The sequence below is a fragment of the Chiloscyllium punctatum genome, chromosome 11, assembly GCF_047496795.1.
Source record: "Chiloscyllium punctatum isolate Juve2018m chromosome 11, sChiPun1.3, whole genome shotgun sequence".
NCBI classification, from domain to species: domain Eukaryota; kingdom Metazoa; phylum Chordata; class Chondrichthyes; order Orectolobiformes; family Hemiscylliidae; genus Chiloscyllium; species Chiloscyllium punctatum.
This window is the reverse complement of record NC_092749.1, coordinates 93362799-93384738: the sequence shown is the minus strand read 5'-3', so window position 1 is coordinate 93384738 and position 21940 is coordinate 93362799. Positions and strand designations below refer to the sequence as shown.

General features: G+C 39.8%; 1 protein-coding gene across 4 annotated transcripts in view; it reads right to left on the bottom strand.

Annotated features, from left to right (window-relative positions):
- Nucleotides 1-12458, bottom strand: part of ninl (ninein-like) — a 157668-nt gene extending 145210 nt beyond the window's left edge. For 3 of the 4 annotated variants that reach the window (XM_072581295.1, XM_072581297.1, XM_072581296.1), the window contains exons 1-2: nt 12183-12458; nt 23-222 (exon numbers count right to left, since the gene is read on the bottom strand). In XM_072581295.1, the coding sequence (XP_072437396.1) occupies nt 23-205 (183 nt within the window). In that variant the 5' untranslated portion in view covers nt 206-222; nt 12183-12458. The remainder of the gene's footprint in view (nt 1-22; nt 223-12182) is intronic. The other variant, XM_072581298.1, reaches the window with a different exon arrangement.
- Nucleotides 12459-21940: the final 9482 nt, after the last annotated feature.

The following is a 21940-nucleotide window of genomic DNA, read 5'->3' as shown; positions in this document are numbered from 1 at the left end:
CATATCCACAGGTGGGACTTACCCGGCCATGATAGTTGCTGCCCAAAAGTGTCTGCAGTAGAAGAGGGATCTGAGCTTCCAGGTGGAGCTTTTGGCACAAATCACTGAGCTCCTCCCTGTCCAGGTAACCCGTCCCTGTAGTGTCACAGTTGTCAAACACATCCTTAAGCTGCAACACATATTTGTTCTGCTCTGCTTCATCCATCCCATAGCACCGTCCAGCTGCAAGGGAACATTAAAGAGTTGACGAGAGTTTAAAAGACGACAAGTGTCGGAATTATATTCCACTGAGTAAAAGGAATAATACAAGAATGACAGCCATCCCTAAATCAAAGATTGTTTTTTTTCCCAGAAAACAAATAACAGTTTTCCAAACAGGGATGTGAGTGTGTGGGAAGACCAGGTTACCAGGTAGAACAGGAAATTCTTTGGATCTGTGATTTCAAAATTACTTACATCGAAGTGGGAGGAGATCCAAAAAGCTTCCAAGCCAACAGTTCTAATGATATGTTTAGACTTCAGATTTAAAATTTTAAAGGCCATGGAACAGACTAAAACCACAATCAGAATAAAACACACTGAAGATGCTGTATCTGCACAAACATTGATTATACAAAAATAAATGTTTCTTAGGAAGGGGTGAGCAATTTTCAAAGCGCTTTTTCAGAAAATCTTTGGCAATATCTTAAAACTATTCAACACTGCTGATATTTCATTATACACAACTTTAAAAAGATAGCATTTTGATTCCTATTCCAAACCTGCCTTATTGAAGTAGACAAGAGTGAAAAAAAAATGAGTCTGCTTGCAGAAGGAAAATAATTTAGTTTCTTTACAAACAAAATAAAAACTCAAAAAACAGCAAGCTCTCCATCCTAATTCAGTGCTAGATCTACACACAAAGTAACACGGAGTTAAACAACTCAAATCCCCAATGTTATGATCCCAGTTGATGGCAATGGATAAATTAGATTTCAGACATGAAACCTGGCTTCACAACTTTTACTTTTGCAAATTGGTTACGATGGTGGTCAGCCACTGGATAAGCTCTCACAAGGCTGCCAACATATTTTGAAAAAAGAAAGTAAATTTATTACACAAAAGTATTACAATACAAAGAAAGCCAAACTAAGTTAGCCTTTCTACCTCTGTATTCACACCATGGTTAAAATTAAAGCCTTCGAAGACCCTCAAAATTAAACCCAATAGTTCCAAACCAGACATTTTTGGATAACCAATTCTCGACACTGGTTCATACCTTAAACAAAAGAGCCGAAGGGTCTGTTTCCACACTGTAAGTAATCTAATCTAATTTAGCAATGCAGTAACTTCAGTAGAACAACGTTAAACAACAAAGTACTCTAAATGATATGTATGTTTAAACCCAATAGCATGAGTTTTCAACCCAATCACACAAAAAAAAGACAGACCCGACTAAGTAATAAATAAAAGAAATTAACAAAATTGGCCAGATTACTTAAGTGGTTTTTCACAATGTGTTGTTCCAAAAACATTGACTATTGTTTCTTGATGTTGATCAGCTTTTCAGCTCACTCACTGGAACTTAATTTGATTTGATTTATAGTAGTTACATGTACCTAAGTACAGTGAAAAGCTTTGTTTTGTGAGCGGTACAGTCAGATCATAGCAAGCAACAACACGCAGATAATAGTGTGCTTAGTAGAGTGAGGTATACAAAGCTATGGCTGCACAGGAGGTGCGCAAAGCGAGATCAATATTAGCAAGAATGGCATTAATTTACATTACAGAGATCTATTCAGAATTCTAATAACAGCAGGGAAGAAGCTGTTCTTGAATCTTTTGGTGCATGTGTCCAAGCTTCTGCATCTTCTGCCTAAAGGTTTAAAGAGAGCATTAACAACTGGGGTGGGAGAGATCTTTGATGATGTTGGCAGCCTTTCTGAGGTAGTGAGAAGTGTAAGTGGAGTCCATGGATGGGAAGTTAGCTTCTGTGATGGTCTGGGCTTGTGCATACAACTTTGTGGTTTCTTAGGTCCTGGGCAGAGAGTTGCCTTATCATGCCATTATGCACCCAAATATAATGCTTTCCATGGTGCATCTGTGAAAGTTGATAAGGGTCGTTATGGAATGCCAAATTTCCTAAGCCACCTGACAAAGAAGAGACATTGCTGTGTAGTCTTGACCATTGCATCTACATAGGAGGTCCAGGACAGATTGCCTGTTATTGTCACTCCTAGGAACTTGACACTCTCCATCCTCTGCACTCTCGATGTAGTTAGAGATGTGACCTCCTCCTTTCTTCCTGAAAAGAATGATCAGTTCTTTTGTTTTCCCGACATTGAGAGAGAAGTTGTTATCATTGCAACACGACACCAAGTGGTAATACTCATGACTTAGCTTCTATTCTCCGAACTACTAATAGCTGATAACTAAAGGTTAGGCAGAGAGCTTTCAAATCTTCATGCTGCAACAAAAACAGCCAATTTTTTCTCCAGCTTACACAATCCAATAAGCAATTGAAAGCTCTGGCCTTTGTCAGACTGACTGCCTTCCCATGATGTCCCAGTTACTATTTAACATCTGCTATCTGGTAGAGCACAAGGTCTCTCTCAGACTTACTGGAACCAATCACAGGTAATGACCTAGTTAACAACCAGCAGCGGCTATCTGCTTAAACAAACTGCTCTCCCCTATCATCTGTAGAACCTTTTGATTAATCCACAATTAACTTGGCCTGGCCTCACAAACAAACAACAGTTTACTTCTTCTGCTTTTTTTAAATCACAAGCTGCCAGAGGATGTGGTGGAGGCTGGTACAATTACAACATTTAAAAGGCATCTGGATTGGTATATGAATAGGAAGGGTTTAAAGGGATATGGGCCAAATGCTGGCAAATGGGACTAGATTAATTTAGGATATCTGGTTAGCCTCAACACGTTGGATTGAAGGGTCTGTTTCCATGCTGCACAGCTCTATCACTCTTCTGCCCACAGTTCGACTGGTCATTTTCAGCTCAGTTCTCAACTCGTAGCTCCAAACCAAAACTGATAAAAGAATAACAATATGAAAAAAATCAGTGAAGGTTCTAAAAGAAGGGAAATTAAAATAGCTATTTATATAAAAGGTATATTGAAAAGATCTCATCATAAACAGGAAAAATATTCAACCCATATTTCCCCAACAATATCCTAAAAGTACACTCAACCCCAGTGAAGAATCACCTCGATCTTCAATCTCAACTTTCTTATTGAACTGACAAATTGGCAAGCATTTCTATTCAGTGATTTTTCTGTACATTCATCAAAATGTTATTGGCTCTGTTCTGGTCTCTCTCTGAGGCACAAAGCCACCGAATCAAACTCATTAACCTTTCTCACTAAACTCTAAGAAACAAACAGAAGGCTTTGAATATGTTTATGCGGCTGAACAGCAGATCTGCTGATATGGTTCTTTTCTTCAGAACTACCACTTGCTTCTGGCCTGGCTTTTCATAGGTCAATAAACAGCAAGTAACTTACCAAGTAGCTTGTTGAGTCATTTAGCTTTAATTGTGATTTCTTTAGCTCTCCTTAAAGCACAGTAGCCTTGATCTTAATCACTGTAAAGACTTGCTATATATCAATTTGTATGTAAAGATACACCATGATTAGATTCCAAATGCCTCAATGATTAGGCAAAGAGGCAGCTGAGAAGGAAGCAATCCCAGGACACCAGATCATACTACCTTGATTTGTGAGATTATACTAGTATTAATAGATCAGCTCTGCTTAAAACAATATCGCAGCCTTGCACTACAAAATAGGATCAATCAGAGAACATGCTGATGTGACAAAAGGTGTTTGTCATGTAAAGAACTATGAAGCAAGAATCAAAAAGCTGTTTTTTTAAAGTCATTCTGGCCACCTGTAGATAACCGAACAATAATTTAATTAAAATTGGACAAGATATTGCTGAGACAAAATAACTACAAAATACAAGATTTGGAGATTACAATCCTTTAACCTTTACTCTTAGTACAGTACTGTTTGTCAGTTCTGCAAATTAATTTGCACGATGCTGTGCTGCCAAAACAGCAATTTCAAACTCTCAAATTTATGGTAAAAGGAAACTTGATATGTAGTGTAATGGAAAATTAACATTTACTGTGAAATCTGAAAGAGAATACTTTGGTAAATCTAACACTTTGTTAAAACTAACACTTTGCTAAAATTTTAAGTAGACAGCCTGGCTTTGCTGGATACTGCAAGCAGATAGCTTGGCCTTGCAAGTCTTGCAAAACAGTCAGATTCAGTAAGAGTCAGGGAAAACATAAGCAGTCATATCAACAGCCGAATGTTCTCAGTTCTTGTCCTTGAGCGTGTGATAAGGATATGCGAAATGTAGTATAAAAAGAATATGTGAAAGTTGTTCAGTCCTTTACATGCGGCATCTTGCCAACTGTATTGGGCCCCCTGCAGAGGTTACAATAAAGCTTTTTCTTTGCTCTTACTAGCATTTGAATAGAGTCGATTTAATTTCCACAACAGTAGCATTCTGCAGTTAAGATGATTATGGTGTTCATTGCTGGGATGCTGGCTCCTATGACATCCTTTCCTGTGTTGGTCTGTGTAAAATATTTCACTTTCCCCTCCACTATATATTCTGATCATTAATATCAAATGATTTCAAGAAATATGCACAGGAATCAAAAACCACTTCTATACATTCATTTTATGAATGCTATGTCTTTTTAAATTCACATTCAATATATTTTGTTTCAATTATTTCCTACATTAATGTGATACATTGAACACTAGTGTATTATAATACCTCATATCTGCAATTGCTAATAAAAAGGTTTAGACACAGTAGCACATTTAAAAAAAGCTGAGGTGTAAAGGTACAACATTTTTGTCACAACATATCCATTTCATTTTTGGTTTGACTAGGAAGTGGATGTTACATGGCACTATTAAATGTAGATCAAACTCTTAAAAGGTAGAAAGATAAAAATAGCCTGAAGCAGATGTCAAAATCTAGGCTGTTCTATGCTGAGGGAGTAGCGCACTGTTGGAGGTGTACCCTTCCAGATGAGATGCTAAACCAATCTGCCTTCTCAATTAGAAATTCTATGTTCAAACAAAAAGTCATATGTTTCTTTTCATGTCCAGATTAACACTTATCTCTCAACTAATTTTATATCTTTAAAAAATTACCTGGATATTTAATTTATTACTATCAGATAAATTAACTGCTCTTCCTAAATTCATTAAAACATGGATGTACTCCACTTGCTGTAACACACTCAGACATCCCAAAGATATATTCAAATATTTGTTTCTAGTACTTTGTGAAATCTACTTTGTAATAATTTCCACAGGAATCCAACTTAGTTTTCAACTTGTCATTTCAGTTTACATGTGTCAAGCATTTTTTTTTTAAGTTTTGCTTGCAATCAAGTGATATTCTCACTAATATCCTCAACAGCATTTCCAACTACAGAGACTGGTAGACAATTATGCCTTGATAACAAGTGTCAGAAAACTCTCTGGTCTAGGCCAAATCCCAAGCTCAAACAATGCTTAGATCACTGGATAGTAATAACCATGAGCAGAGTTCTAGTTTAATTTTCTATTCTGCAATACACCTTGGGTCAAACATTCAGCTAGGGTCAATGAAATAGGTTCAAACAGGGAACAAAAGTAAACTGCATTTATACAGCACTTTTAACGGTGAAACATTACATCCTTTTGAAGGCTGCTAGAAATCAGAAAATTAATACTAAGCCAGAGGAGACAATAGCACAGGTAACAAAACATATGGTCAAAGTTTTAATTTTTATGGAGTATTATTAATCAGGTAGTTTAGGGAGGGAAAACCAGAGATGGCCTAGAGTCTACAGTAGGTGTTTCAAAACTGACACACACCTGATCTACACAAGAGAATTGTCTATTGGTGGATTTGAGCGCCAGCACAAATATTTATCCAGGTTTTTCCTTTAATCAATTTTTCATTTCACATGTATAAAAATGAAAGTAATTAAAATATTTTCCAGTGAATGTTTGCTAACCAATTGTATTTTTCTTCAAAACACAAGAACATATGGTAATGGCCTAGTGGATTGGACCCAGGAAAGAAATCTTTGATTTCCAGCCTTTTGTATAAGCTTACCCGCACAGGTCAGAAATCTCCTCAGAAGACTCATTCACTACCAAACTTTCTGGAAATGAGCTTGTTATTCAAAGCAACGCATGACCCAAGCAAAGGAGCCTAATTTCCACACTTAACAAATTGGAGAAGCTGGCTAAGCAATTGATCACAATGTGGTTTCTTGAGACCATGGGACACCTAGTTAGAGATGGCTTTGGAAGAGCAAGTGGGACCACTGCTCCCACCCACTGACTTCAACTGGCAACAACAGGCTTCGGAAAACCCCATGACTCCAGGCTGAAGTGTGGGGAAGTATTTCATTTGCCCTGCAGGCAGCAAGAAGCCGAGTCATTTCAGGATCCTGCTGTTGCCGACTACTAAAGAGCTAAGTAGAACCAGCAATGCTGTTCATTTCCCAACACCACTTCAGCCTGGGCACATTCACCAATTTAAGCAAGAAATTCAGAGTTTGTTTTTGTAATCAAGTGTAACTATCAATATCACAGAATCAGAAAATGTGCATATGATTTAACAGTCCATTAACAAAATATATCTACATTTGAAAAAGTACCAAGAAAATTCACAGAGGTTGAAAAGAAAAGTACTACATGCAGTAGAGAAACAGATCAGCAAGGCATGACCAAAATGATGGGTTTTGAGAAAACTTTTAAAGGAGAGACTGGTGGACACGTGGAGGACCACAGCCAAATATTGGAGGCAATGCCATTAAATAAACCACATCTGGATAAGTTAATTGCAGAAAAGAGAACTGAAGGAGCTGAAGGATGCAGCAGGAGGGAATATAAAACTTGGAGGCATTTTACAGATAGGGGCAGCAAGGCCATGAAGGAAAATGGTAAGAATTAGTCATTTAATGTTAATATGTAGGGGGGGGGGGGGTCAAAGGGAAGTTAGTCAATGACTAGTCAATGGAACTTCATACAGGACAGATACCACTGTACTAGTTGCTGCATTTTGAACAAGTGGCATGTTTTGGAAGATGGACATTTTTGTTTTTAATAATCATGGACCGAGATCTCAGTGACGGAGGGGCAGCAATTTTTTAAAGGCAAAAATAGGTGATGGGAATTGAAATTTAGTTTGGTATCAAATAATCAAAGGGATTGGTAAGGATACACATAGTTCGTTTTAGTCTGTCTGAGTGGTCAGAATGCAAACTTGAAATCAGTGGTGGAGAACCACAGGTTAATAAAGGATATCAGCACAGAATTATTATATGCAAATATGTCTGACAAACCTGAATGAGTCATCTTATGGACCATCTGATGATGGTAATCCATAGATGCTGTACAAATGGGGTTAAGGATTTGTCCCAGACATTGGCACAAAATGAGTGATATGAGGGAAAACCATTTCACACAGACTCCATTGACTCCAGTGCATTTGAATACCAAATGTTATGGTTAAGGAACAGCTTAGGTGATCAAACCCTGTCCATTTTATATAATTTCCCATATCAGGTTTTATACCTGCAGATTTCAAAAATAAGTTTGGTGCGAAATTGGTTTGAAATACAAGAAGTGGTGAATGGATGTTTTTCTAATGGGAGGCAAGGTGGATTTAAGTCCCATAGGACTTGGTATTGCTATCACGTTTTACCTTATATGAAAATCTACATCAATTATATATGGTCTTCTTCCAAATTGTACGATTCTAAAGGAGCAGAGTTTATTTTCATCTTTTATCGGTTTTTCATAGCATGGTGTTTAGTGACAGCAAATAGCAGATATTCCCATAGTCACTGGCAACAATTAAAAAATATTTCTGAATGAAGTGAGAAGGAGAGATATTTTGGGTAGGTGATCAGCAGGATCGTATATGAATAGGAAGGGATTGGAGGGATATGGGCCAGGTGCTGGCAGGTGGGACTAGATTGGGTTGGGATATCTGGTCGGCATGGACGGATTGGACGAAAGGGTCTGTTTCCATGCTGTACATCTCTATGACTCTATGGCCAACCAAAGATTAGTTGTCTAATTATGCAATAAAAGAACATTAGGATTAGGATCCAACATATTGGATAACTAATGACTCAAGTATTCAGCTAACACACCAACCAGATCAGAGACTGGGAATTCTGCAGTGAATAACTCACCTCCTGACTACTCAAAGTCTGCCTACCACCTAAATGGACTAAGTTAGGAGGTGCAATAGATATTTGCCTGACTGGATAGCTCCATGAACATTCAATAAGCTCAAATAACACCATCACATACAAAGCAGCCCACATGACTGACATCTCGTCCAGCACCTCAAATATTCACATCCTACGCCACTGCCACACAGTGGTAGCAACGGGTGTCATCTGCAACAGCTCACCGAGACTATTTTCTCAGCGTCTCCTAAATCCATGATCTCTACCACATAGAAAGACAAGTATGCCAGATACAGGAGAACAACAACACTTGCAGGTTTGCCTCCAAGCCACAAATTAGCCATTCCCTCACTGTCCCTGGATCAACTAAGTCCTGGAATTCTCATACAAACAGCACTATGGATATATCTACACCACATGGACGACAGCATTTCAAAAGAGCAGCACATCACCCCTTCTCAATGACAATTAAAGATCTGGAGACCAGTGATGCTCACATCCTATAAATTAATAAAATGATTTATGGGGTAGAAACTTATACCAGATACCGGGGCAAAGCAGGCACTATCTGACCAATAAAAATAAAACTGACTGACAGACACAGAATATAACTAGCAGCCCATCCAATACAGCCTGTTTCACACCACTGCCTAGAACAAGTTCCGACACCTATGTTCAAAGAAAAAACTTCATTCATCACATTAATGTCAATTAGCAACACTAAGTCATTGATTAAGGTCTGTATTTTAATGCATACATTTTGTAGGATGCTTGGGTATTAAAGTTAGTATTGAATAGAATAAAAATTTATTGTCACTTGTATTTTTACATGAAAAATACAGTGAAAATGTTTATAAGTCACCCCACCACAGCATTGACATCAATATCAGAAGTCACATATAATTATTTTTAAAATGTGATATCAAGATAAAGTTCATCACAGTTTAGTTAACGGCTGCTGGGCTTGTGGAAAGCCAATTAATGAATAGTGGAATACCCTGAAGACACAGCCAGGACAAGACCGCTATGCCAGTCCAGTGGACTATTGGGCCAGAAACCTCCAAAGGTGGCCATCATGCTGGGCCGAGACCATCACTCCTGGACAAGGCTGTTTGCTGGGCTGCTGGAATATCTGGACGCTCAAGATGAAGACCACCCCTACATAAGGCCAAGACTTCCACACTGGCAGACCACCACATTGGGTGTTGATGAAGGATCTTAGCGAAATGTCAACTCCCCTGTTCTTCTGATGCTGCTTGACCTACTGTCCTTTTTCCAGCTCCACATTTTATTGACTCTGACTTTCTAGCATCTACAATTCTCCATCTCCATGAGACCGCCTTTCCCCTCCTTTTGGCGCCCAGGCCTAAAGTTGTTAAAAAAAAAATTCAATTCGTGCGCTGGAAACATGGACAGCCAATTGACCTGAAAGGTGGCATGCAATTAAGCAAAGTTTGACAGTGATCAGTAATGATCAGACAAGTGAAACAGGGCTCCACAAGTTGCCATTGAGAAGAATGTAGGAGAGGTTATGGCTACAGAGAGAAGTTAGTTTGTGGCGCAATTTAATCTCTAGGATGAATACTAAACACAGGTATAGTAGTAACTTTACTGATATGAAACAGTTAATAATATTGTGGTACCATTTTATTTTAAGTTACATTATAAATCATGAAAGTTATTACAAAAATTGAAACGTTTATCAGTTGAATTGAGTGGCTTTCAATTTGGTTCTTTAAATATTTGATGATTAAGCCATTACCATAAACTATTACAGTCTGAGTCCATTCATCCATCATATTATCAGAAGTTATCTTATAAACCTATACAAATAAATACCTTGTTTAAAAGCATTCAAATCAGAGTTCAGATATATATTGGAAACTCTAATGCTTTAGATATATGGATCAAGATTCTCACATGTTCTCTAGAATATAATATTATTTATCATGCTGGACATTACATTATTTTCTTTCCATGGAATTCAGAGACTTTTTCTGAAAATCTCCAAATTATTTTAACACTAGAGACATCATTTGGAAAAGAAAACTAAAGAGACTAAGAAAAAAAATGCACAAGTGTTTCCAAATCCAACCTTAGTTCAAGATATATTGTTTGTACAGTCCAACTCATTGACTGTGCAGACTGAACAGAAAAGGAGACGGTGGAAGGGAGAACATAAATCAAGGAAAAATAAATAACTATTGCCTTTTTTGGACCAAACTAATTTTCATATTCTAATATTATTTACCTTTTAAAGATAGCTATGGAAAAACTGGACTTTTTCAAACTAACAATGATCTGCTAAAGAAATTAAAGTTAAAAAGAATTCCTGTGGAATGTGGTATTTTCCCAACATGTCAGTACAGAAACAAGCATATTCATGTATAATGCGAATTATTTTACAGACTTTGGCATATGGAGACTTCATTACATTTTGCACTCCATGCTGTGCATTATTTGAAGACCCACATGCACGTGGGCATTTAGCAAAATTTTGTCATCTAAACTAAAATTCTCAATAGAGCTTCAAGTGGATTTTCTCCTTAGTTTTTCGCAAAACTGTAATACTATCAAATACCTTCTGCTACTTGAATGGGAAAAAAAACTGAAAGAATCTTTTACTCCTAATTGTATTAATTCCTCAAACCCTTAATGATGCATTCACACTGGTACTGTTATACTAAATACTATAAAGCTTTATGGTGTCACCTCCAGCCAAAAGTGGTATTATAATGCAGGATAGTAAATAACATGAAACAAAACAAAAATCCAACTTTGAACTGGCTTATAAAGTGAACTGGTGTTTGAATAAAGTCAAACTCCAATGTTTGTTTGTTTCCTTGATATGCTACTGTATAGAACCGAACTGCATTTGTGACTATGTGTATTCATTGATCTTTTCTGAATAACGTGTAAATTTTTAAAAAATAAAACAAGTACGACTCCAGGCTGAAGTTAAATGGGGGTCCCTTCAGTTATCGGACCTTCCTGGTGCTTCAAATGCATGCAAGGATAGCCTGGTTCAAGAAAGATATGCCTTTGGTTTGTTTGAAGAGTCAAATTCGAATGTTTGTTTCCTTGATATGCTAATGTCCCGGACCGAACTGTGTTTGTGACTGTATATATATAAAAATATACCTTCATGAATAAAGTATATTTTTGAAATAAAAAGGTGCAACCCCGGATAGGTCGGAATGTCAAAATTTCAATGTTTGTTTTCTAAAAACAAAGACTATACAAAACTGAGTTAGAGCATTTGCATGGATGTACAAATGATTTTATGAGAAAAATATATATTTGAAATAAAAATGACTCAAGACAGGAATACAACATTATTGAGAGGACAAAAAACAATAGCAGGACGAATTCTGCTTATTTTTTGACCATAGGATCGGTAACGGCGAGAATGCTAAATTTCAAGCCTTAATTTAAAAAAGTTCTGTCTACCAGAATTTCTATGTTCAGGAATTTTGGCAACACGCCCAGCAAAATTCAGAGATGAACTCAGAAACACGGTGCAGCATAGCTGGAGACGGTGCCCTTCTCGATTCCCGTTTGGTTGGAGCAAACCCAAATGTTACTTCTTTTTTCAAAAAAAATTAGAGCAAATTGTACATTTTGTTTTTGCTTGGACTGGAGAGCATTTCATTGCCCGCTGTTAAAAAACGGACGAGGCACGCGGGAAATTAATGAGGTGGGATGATCATTAAATACAACACCTGAAAAGTTTATTTTAAATGAAGGTTTTGAAGGACATGCCTCCCGGCTACAGGGGGAAATAAAACCTTTTTTTTCAGAACGGCGAGGGAGGGACAGACAACGCTTCACCATGGGAACCGAGGCAACTCTTCAAGTGAGCCCTGGAATAACTTAACTGTTGTAAATATTCGTGTTTTAAGATTCCTATGAGAGCCGGGGTGAATGGAAAATATATTTTTTTTAAAATCTTACCGCTTTTTCTTCCTCGCCCTTGCTCTCACTTCACTTTACCTTCTTCCCAAACCTCTCTATCATGCCTCACTGAATAAGAATCAGTGATCTTCATGGCTCCATTGTATCCCGTGTGTTGATCGGCCAGGTCGGTATCGCTGTGATACTTCGCCGCCTTGTTACAATGTAGCAGGCGAGTGTTACTCTTCACCATTCAATCAGACCGAGGTTCTCACCTCTGAACTCCAGCAAGCATAAACCAACCTCTCCTCCTCTCCCACTTCGCCTCCAGCACAGGAAGCTGGGGGCAGGGTTTGCAAACCATCGTCCTTAAAACTGTTCTTTACTGATTGCAGCCCCTGCTGGCTTGGAGGAACATCACCAGAAGGTGTTACAGTACCGAAGGAGGCCATTTGGCCCATTGTCTCTCATAACATTCTTCCTTTGTGAGTGGCGGTCTAATTCCATTTTGAATAAAACTTTTGAAATTGCCTCTACCACATTGACAGGCAGTTTTTTTTTCATGTCACCTTTTCTAATTTTGCGAATCTTTTTTATATCTGCGCTCTCCACTTCCTAATACAGTGGTGACCCCGAAATCCGAGCGCCCTATTGTTCGAACAACTCTGAATCCGAACAATTATTACGAGAAAACTTTGCCCTAAAATCCAAACACATTTTCAGAATCCGAACACCACGTACCGTTCAGGTCGCACATTGTTTGTTCAGTTCGTCCCCGGAAGTAGTCATGAAAGCATCTCTCGTGTGTCCTTCACTAGTTTACCTCGTGTTTTCACCTTGATTTGTGCTGGCTTTTTAAAATGATCACCCTTGTGCATTCACCGTGGCACCCAAGAAGAGCAGTGTAGCAAATAAAAGTAAGAGGAAGTCCGGGAGAACGACAATTGAGTTGAAGAAAGAACTTATCGCTAAGCATGAGAGCGGTACGCATGTGTCTGATCTCGCTGCCATGTTTGAGATGCCAAAATCTGAAAAATAAAGAAGTGATAAAAGCAGCTGATGTGGCAAAAGGTGTTACGACTGTGACCTCTAAGAGATCAGCGTTTATAGAGGAGGTGAAAAAACTCCTCTTAGTGTGGATAAACGAAAAACAGTTGGTTGGTGATCCCATCTCTGAGGGCATAATTTGTGAGAAAGCCAGGATCCTGTATGCTGATCTTAAAAAAAGACGTGCCTGGAAGTAGTGCTGATAGTGATGAGTTTAAGTCTAGTAGGGGGTGGTTTGAAAACTTTAAGAAGAGAACTGGGATCCACAGTGTCGTGATGCATCGAGAGGCTGCTAGTTCGAATGTGGATGCAGCAGCAAATTTTGTGAAGAAATTTAGTGCGTTTGTGAACACTGAGGGTATGTGGCACAACAGGTGTTCAATTGTGATAAGACACGCCTCTTCTGGAAAAAAGGATGCGAAGGAGGACCTATATAACTAAGGAAGAGAAGTCTTTACCAGGCCATAAGCCAATGAAAAACAGGCTTACTCTCTTGTTCTGTGGTAATGCTAGTGGAGACTGCAAGATAAAGCCTTTGCTTGTATACCATTCAGAGAATCCACGTGTATTCAAAAAGAACAATGTTATGAAGAGCAAGCTTAATGTTATGTGGAGGGTAAACATGAAAGCATGGGTTACCAGGGAGTTCTTCACTGAGGGGATTCATGAGGAGTTTGCCCCTTCTGTGAAGGCTTATCTTGAGGAAAAGAATCTACTGCTGAGGCTGTTCTTGTGATGGACAATGCTCCTGCTCATCCTCCAGGCTTGGAAGAAGATTTGGTGGGCGGATATAGCTTCATCAAGGTGAAGTTCTTTCTCCCACCCACCCCCCCGCCCCCCATACCACTCTTCTCATCCACCCATGGACCAGCAAGTTATCTCAAATTTCAAAAAACTGTACACCAAGGCTATGTTCCAGAGATGCTTTGAGGTGACAAACAAGACTGAACTGACCCTCAGACATTTGGAAAGATCATTATAATGTCCTCCATTGCTTAAGAGTCATAGACAAAACATGGGTGGAAGTGTCTCTGAGGACAATGATCTCTGCCTGGAAGAAACTCTGGCCTGAATGTGTTGCAGGGAGAGACTTTGAAGGCTTCAAAGAACCACCTGTTCTGCCTGTTATTGTGTCTCTGGGCAAGTCCATGGGCTTGGAGGTGAGTGAAGAGGATGTGGAGGATCACAAGAATGAACTCACCACAGAATAACTTCAGCACCTCCACAAGACACAGCAAGAAGAAGTGGCAGAGGAAATTTCTTCAGAGGAGGAAGAGGAAGAAACATTTCCAGTGCTGAAATTAAGGAACTGTGCTCCCTGTGGTCTAAAACACAGGCCATTGTTGGAAAGTGGCATCCTAACAAGGCAGAGCATAAACCTGTTCAATGACAATGTGATTGACCATTTCAGAAAAATTCTGAAAAGTCGCCAACACCAGACAATTTTGGAAAGGTGGTTCTCTAAAGAAAGCTTTCCAGCACCACTCTAAATGAACTGCTGTGCTTTTCCAGCACCACTCTAATCTAAACTCTGGTTTCCAGCATCTGCAGTCGTTGTTTTTACCTCTAAAGAAAGCCAGTCCAGTGAGTCCTCTACAAGTGGTCTTAGTGTTACGACAATGAAGAGACAAAGAGAGCAAACACCAGAAGCACAGTTACCTGATGTTATTATGGAAGGTGACTCACCTTCCCAGCAGTAAACCCTCTCCCTCCTTCCTAGTCTCCAGCTTCCACATGCACCATTAGCACTCCTCACTAAGGTAAATGAAGTTATTTTCATGTTAGTACATTTATTTCTTGTTTTTATTATTATTACTTGATATTTAGGTCATTTACTCATCTTACTTTACCTTAACCATGTGTATTTGCAGTTAAAACTGTCTTGGAAATGTGTTTTATTGGGTCCAGAAACGGATTAATTCACTTTCCATTATTTCCTATGGGGAAAATAGTTTCGGAATCCGAACTTTTCGCAATCCGAACAGCCTCCTGGAACAAACTAAATTCTGATTCCAAGGCACCACTGTACCTTCGCCACTTGGAGTATTTTAGATTAGATTAGATTCCCTACAGTGCGGAAACAGGCCCTTCAGCCCAACCAGTCCACACCGAGACCCACCCAGACCCATTTCTCTCTGACTAATGCACCTAACACTATGGGCAATTGAGCATGGCCAATTCACCTGATCTGCACATCTTTGGACTATGGGAGGAAACCCAACACAGACAGTCGCCTGAGGCTAGAATCCAACCTGGGACCTTGGTGCTGTGAGGCAGTGGTGCTAACCACTGAGCCATGGTGCCACCCAATATTTTCTTCCTATTCACTTTGTCCAGGCCCCTCATGAATATGAATACATTTTTGTTTAAAGCAATGGCTGAGTTTCCTGGAATTCTGTGTTTGTACCTTTTTTACAAACCTCCTCGCGACTTTTGTTCTCCAAGGAAACTGTTCCAACTTCTTCAATCTATTTTTATAACAAAAGTTCATAATTCTGGACACATTCTCCTGAATCTTTTCTGCACCTAAATTAATCACCATAAATTGATACAAATTTCAGTTCAGACTGGACTCATCTATTATAATCGTTCTACTTTTTTTTGCACTGTATTCTATTACTCTAATGGACTTACGTAAGGTATGTTTTTTGCCTGCATGGCACGCAAAACACTACTTTTCACTGTATTCTCGATATACATGATGATAATAAATCAGATCAATTCAAATCCTTATAGAAACCCGAGCTCCTACACTCTGCATTCCAATAAGATAATGTACAGTATAAACACACTTTTTATTGCAAGAAGAGGCTATTGGTGTTAAGAGTTCTATTGAGAACAGTAACTAAACAGAAACTTGAGCATCCAGTGAGAAACTGGAAAAACTACACCAAAAGATGTAATGTTTTAAACAATACAGACTTTATTGTGAGATAATAAAAACAAAGCAAATAATGTAAGACTGTAGTTTGTCAAGACTTTTAATCAACAGTTCTTCTTCAGTCTCCCTTTTGACTGCTTGATTTCACATTCTTGAGGGTTCATTCACCTCTTCATCTGGACCAGACCAAGAATGCCAAAGCTCTCTGGAATTCTCTTTGTCTTCTGCTTAATGTGCTAGCTATTCTCCAAATTATGAGATGCAATGAGGATCCTTAAGTTTGCTTGTGGTTTGGTGACTGTATAACATTTCTATAAAATACCATAAGTGGTGACTTCTGAGTTCAACCTTGAACCTCATTGCTTTCATATTTAGCAATTTAAAAATCAGAACATCCCAGTTCCATTTGTTGTTGTTTTTTGGACAGATACAAGGTGGTTTAATTAAAGCAGAAAGTGCTGGCAAAATTTAGCAGATCTGACAGCATCTATGGAAAGGGCGACAGTTAAATTCTTCAGGTTAACTCACTGAGTTTCTCCAGCACTCTGTTTTCATTTCAGATTTCCAGTACCCCCAGGATTTGCTTTAATACAGGTTGTCTCCTGTACACCCTGTTTCCTCTCATTTTCTGTAAACCTTTTAGTCCAACAATTGTTTTACAGTACTTGACAAGCTGCTTCACTTTGCTTGTTCCCAAGCTGAACTGTTTTTGCCCAATTAGTTTCCTGTAGATGTCATCTTCCAACTCCAAGGTAGGCAGATCTTCTAGCCTCTTTTCCCCCTCACAACTCTTTCTTCAATTGAGCATGAGCTCCCACAGTATTCTCACAATAAGGTTACAATTGTCATAGAATCATAGAGATGTACAGCACAGAAACTCATCCAACTCATCCAAACCGACCAGATAGCCTAAATTAGTCTCATCTCATTTGCTAACATTTGGCCTCTCCCTCTGAATCCTTCTTATTCATATACCCATCCAGATGCTTTTTAAATGTTGTAATTGTACTAGCCTCCACCACTTCCTCTGTCAATTCATTCTAAACATGCACCACCCTCTGCATGTAACAGTTGCCCCTTAGGTCCCTTTTAAATCTTTCCCTCTCACCTTAATCTAAGCTCTCTAGTTTCGGACCCCCTACCCCAGGGAATAGATTATTCATCCTATCCACGCCCCTCATGATTTTATAAACCTCTATAAGTTCACCCCTCAGCCTCTCCCTATAGTTTAAATCCTCTAACCCTGGCAACATCCTTGTAAATCTTTTCTGAACCCTTTCAAGTTTAACAACATCCTTCCTGTAGCAAGGAGACCAGAATTGCACGCAGTATTCCAAACGTGGCCTAACCAATGTCCTGTACAGCCACAACATGACTTCCCAACTCCTGCACTCAATACTGTGACCAATAAGGAAAGCATACCAAACACTACCTTCACTATCCTATCTACCTGCAACTCTACTTTCAAGAAACTATGAACCTGCACTCCAAGGTCCCTTTGTTTGGCAACACTCCCCAGGACCTTACCATTAAGTGTATAAGACCTTCCCTGATTTGCCCCACCAAATGTAGCACCTCACATTTATCTAGATCAAACTCCATCTGCCACTCCTCAGCCCACCTGATCAAGGTCCTGTTGTACTCTGAAGTTACTTGCTACGCTGTCTACTACACCAATTTTGGTGTAATCTTCAAATTTACCAACCATACCTCCTATATTCACATCCAATTGTCTTTGCCTAAGGTGCAGGTCTGGCTTACATCTATTTATTTTGCTCCCTCAACTCTGGGTGAGTTGAAACCTACATAAAACCAAAGCTGCAACTGTCTCTACCTATTCCAAAATTGAACACGCTTACAAATCAAAATATCAATCTTAATACATTATAACATAAAACTTCCTTGTTGTGACATGAGGAAGGGGTAACCAATTTTTTAATAGAAATTGTCAGGTGGAGATCATTGGGAAGGGGTTTTCAGTGAATAGAACCCTGGTTGCTCAAAAAATTGCAGCTGTTGGTGAGGAGAGGGGTGGGGGAGAGATTCAGAGGTTGGAGTCAGAGGATCAACTTTTGAGCATGGTTTTATGGGATACAGGGTTTCCAATTGATTGGAAGGGTGATGCCATGGAATATTTCAATAAAGAAGATTATAATTTTAAAATTTCAAACCTTGCAACAGGAGGGCAATGAGATCAAACAAGATTAAGGGTTTGAAACAAACAAGACTTTGCATGTTTGGAAAACTGTAAACAGTTTAAATTTCAGAGGATGGGCAATGTGAGATCATTCTGGAATATCAAATCTAGATTTGAAAGGGTTTCAGCAGCAAATCAAAATGGTGCGTTGCTTCCCTGGTGCCAGGGTCAAGGATGTCTCAGAAAGGTGCAGAATGTTCTCAAGGGGAACAGGGGCCAGCAGGAGGTCATTGTACACATTGGAATCCACGACATAGGAAGGGAAAAGGTTGAGATTCTGAAGGGAGAGTACAGAGAGTTAGACAGGAGTTTAAAAAGGATGTCATTGAGAGTAGTAATATCTGGATTACTCCCGGTGCTATGAGCTACTGAGGGCAGGAATAGGAGGATAGAGCAGATAAATGCATGGACAAGGAGCTGATGTATGGGAGAAGCATTCACAATTTTGGATCATTGGAAGCTCTTTTGGGGTAGAAGTGACCTGTACAAGAAGGATGAATTGCACCTAAATTGGAAGGGCCTAATATACTGGCAGGGAGATTTGCTAGACTGCTCGGGAGGATTTAAGCTAGTAAGGGGGAGGGGGGTGGCGGTGGGGGAGAGGTGGGACCCAGGAAGATACTGAGGAAAGAGATCAATCTGAGTCTGGTACAGTTAAGAACAAAGGCCAGTCAAACAGTCAGGGCAGGCAGGGATAAAGCAGAGAGCAAGGTAGGACTGGTTAATTGAACTGCATTTATTTCGATGCAAGGGGCCTAACAGGGAAGACAGATTAACTCAGGGCATGGTTAGGAACATGGGACTGGGATATCATTGCAATTACAGAAATATGGCTCAGGGATGGACAGGACTGGCAGCTGCTAGCTACAAGTGCTACAGGAAGGACAGAAAGGGAGGCAAGGGAGGAAGGGGAGTGACATTTTTGATAAGGGATAGCATTACAGTTGTACTGAGGGAGAATATTCCTGAAAATACATCCAGGAAAGTTATTGGGTGGAACTGAGGAATAAGAAAGGGATGATCACCTTATTGGGATTGTATTATGGACCCCCTAATAGTCAGAGGGAAATTGAGAAACAAATTTGTAAGGAGATCTCAGTTATCTGTAAGAATAATAGGGTGGTTATTATAAGGGATTTTAACTTTCAAAACATAGACTGGGACTGCCATAGTGTTTAGGGTTTAGATGGAGAGGAACCTGTTAAGTGTGTACAAGAAAACTTTCTGATTCAGTATGTGGATGTACCTATAACAGAAGGTGCAAACAATTGACCCACTCTTGGGAAATAAGGCAGGGCAGGTGACAGAGGTGTCAGTGAGGGAGCACCTTGGGGCCAGTGACCATCATTCTATTAGTTTTAAAATAGGTAATGGAAAAAGTTAGAGCTGAAAATGTGTTGCTGGAAAAGCGCAGCAGGTCAGGCAGCATCCAAGGAACAGGAGAATCGACGTTTCGGGCATGAGCCCTTCTTTCTGCTCCTTGGATGCTGCCTGACCTGCTGCGCTTTTCCAGCAACACATTTTCAGCCCTCAAAGATCAACAAGGCAGCCTTTGTGTGGACCTGCATGAGATGGGAGACATACTAAACGAGTATTTTACATCAGTATTTACTGTGGGAAAGGACTTGGAAGATATTGAATGTAGGGAAATGGATGGTGACATCTTGAAAAAATGTCCATATTACAGAGGAGGAAGTGTTGGTTGTCTTGAAGCGCATAAAAGTGGATAAATTCCTAGGACCTGATCAGGTGTACCCTAGAACTTTGTGGGAAGCTAAAGAAGTGATTGCTGGGCCTCTTGCTGAGATATTTGTATCATCGATATTCACAGTGAGGTGCCGGAAGACTGGAGGTTGGCTAACGTGGTGCCACTGTTTAAGAAAGGAGCTAAGGACAAGCCAGGGAACTATGGACCACTGAGCCTGACATCAGTGGTGGGCCAGTTATTGGAGGGAAACCAGAGGGACAGGATGTACATGTATTTGGAAACACAAGGACTGATTAGGGATATTCAACATGGCTTTGTGCGTGGGAAATCATGTCTCATAAACTTGATAGAGCTTTTTGAAGAAGTAACAAAGAGGATTGATGAGAGCAGAGCGGTAGACGTGATCTATATGGACTTCGGTAAGGCATTCGCCAAGGTTCCCCATGAGAGACTGGTTAGCAAGGTTAGATCTCATGGAATACAGGAAGAACTAGCCATTTGGATACAGAACTGGTTCAAAGATAGAAGATAAGAGGATGGTGTGGAGGGTTGTTTTTCAGATTGGAGACCACAAGGATCGGTGCTGGGTCCACTAATTTTCGTCATTTATATAAATGATTTGGATGTATAGAGGTATACTTAGCCAGTTTGCAGATGACACCAAAATTGAAAGTGTAGCAAAGAAGATTACTTCGGATTACAACAGGATTTTGATCAGATGGACCAATGGGCTGAGAAGTGGCATGTGGAGTTTAATTTAGATAAATGCAAGGTGCTGCGTTTTGGGAAAGCAAATCTTAGCAGGACTTATACACTTAAGGGTAAGGTCCTAAGGAGTATTGCTGAACAAAGAGACCTTGGAGTGCAGGTTCATAGCTCCTTGAAAATGGAGTTGCAGGTAGGTAGGATAGTGAAGGCGGCGTTTGATATGCTTTCCTTTATTGGTCAGAGTATTGAGTACAGGAGTTGGGAGGTCATGTTGCAGCTGTACAGGACATTGGTTAGGCCATTTTTAGAATATTGCATTCAATTCTGGTCTCCTTCCTATCAGAAAGATGCTGTGAAACTTGAAAGGGTTCAGAAAAGATTTACAAGGATGTTGCCAGGGTTGGAGCATTTGAGCTATAGGGAGAGGTTGAATAGGCTGGGGCTGTTTTCCCTGGAGCATTGGACGCTGTGGGGGGGTGACCTTAGAGAGGTTTATAAAATAATGAGTGGCATGGATAGGATAAATAGACAAGGTCTTTTCCCTGGGGTGGGGGAGTCCAGAACTAGAGGGCATAGGTTTAGGGTGACAGAGAAAAGATATAAAAGAGGCCTAAGGGGCAACTTTTTCACGCAGAGGGTGAAACCTGTATATAATGAGCTGCCAGAGGAAATGGTGGAGGCTAGTATAATTGCAACATTTAAAGGCATCTGGATGGGTATATGAATAGGAAAGGTTTGGAGGGATATGGGCCGAGTGCTGGCTGGTGGGACTAAATGGGGTTGGGATATTTGGTCAGTGTGGAATTTGGACCGAAGGGTCTGTTTCCATGCTGTACATTTCTAAGACTCTATGATTACAGAGGAGGAAGTGCTGGATGTCTTGAAACGGTTAAGAGTAGATAAATCCCCAGGACTTGACCAGGTGTACCCAAGAACTCTGTGGGGAAGCTAGAGAAGTGATTGCTGGGCCTCTTGCTGAGATATTTGTATCATTGATAGTTACAGGTGAGATGCCGGAAGACTGGAGGTTGGCAAACGTGGTGCAACTGTTTAAGAAGGGTGGTAAAGACAAGCCAGGGAATTATAGATGGATGAGCCTCTCTATGACTATGACTAAATTGGCTTGGTAATGGGGAGGGGGAATGGCAACTTTCCATAAGCAATGGAGACGATTTAAAGTCTGGTGTTCAGCTAGCGGCAGTCATAACATGGAAGCTGTGAACACTTTAGTTCATCCTGAACCAATGGCTGGCATGAAGGTTAGAATCAATTGCATA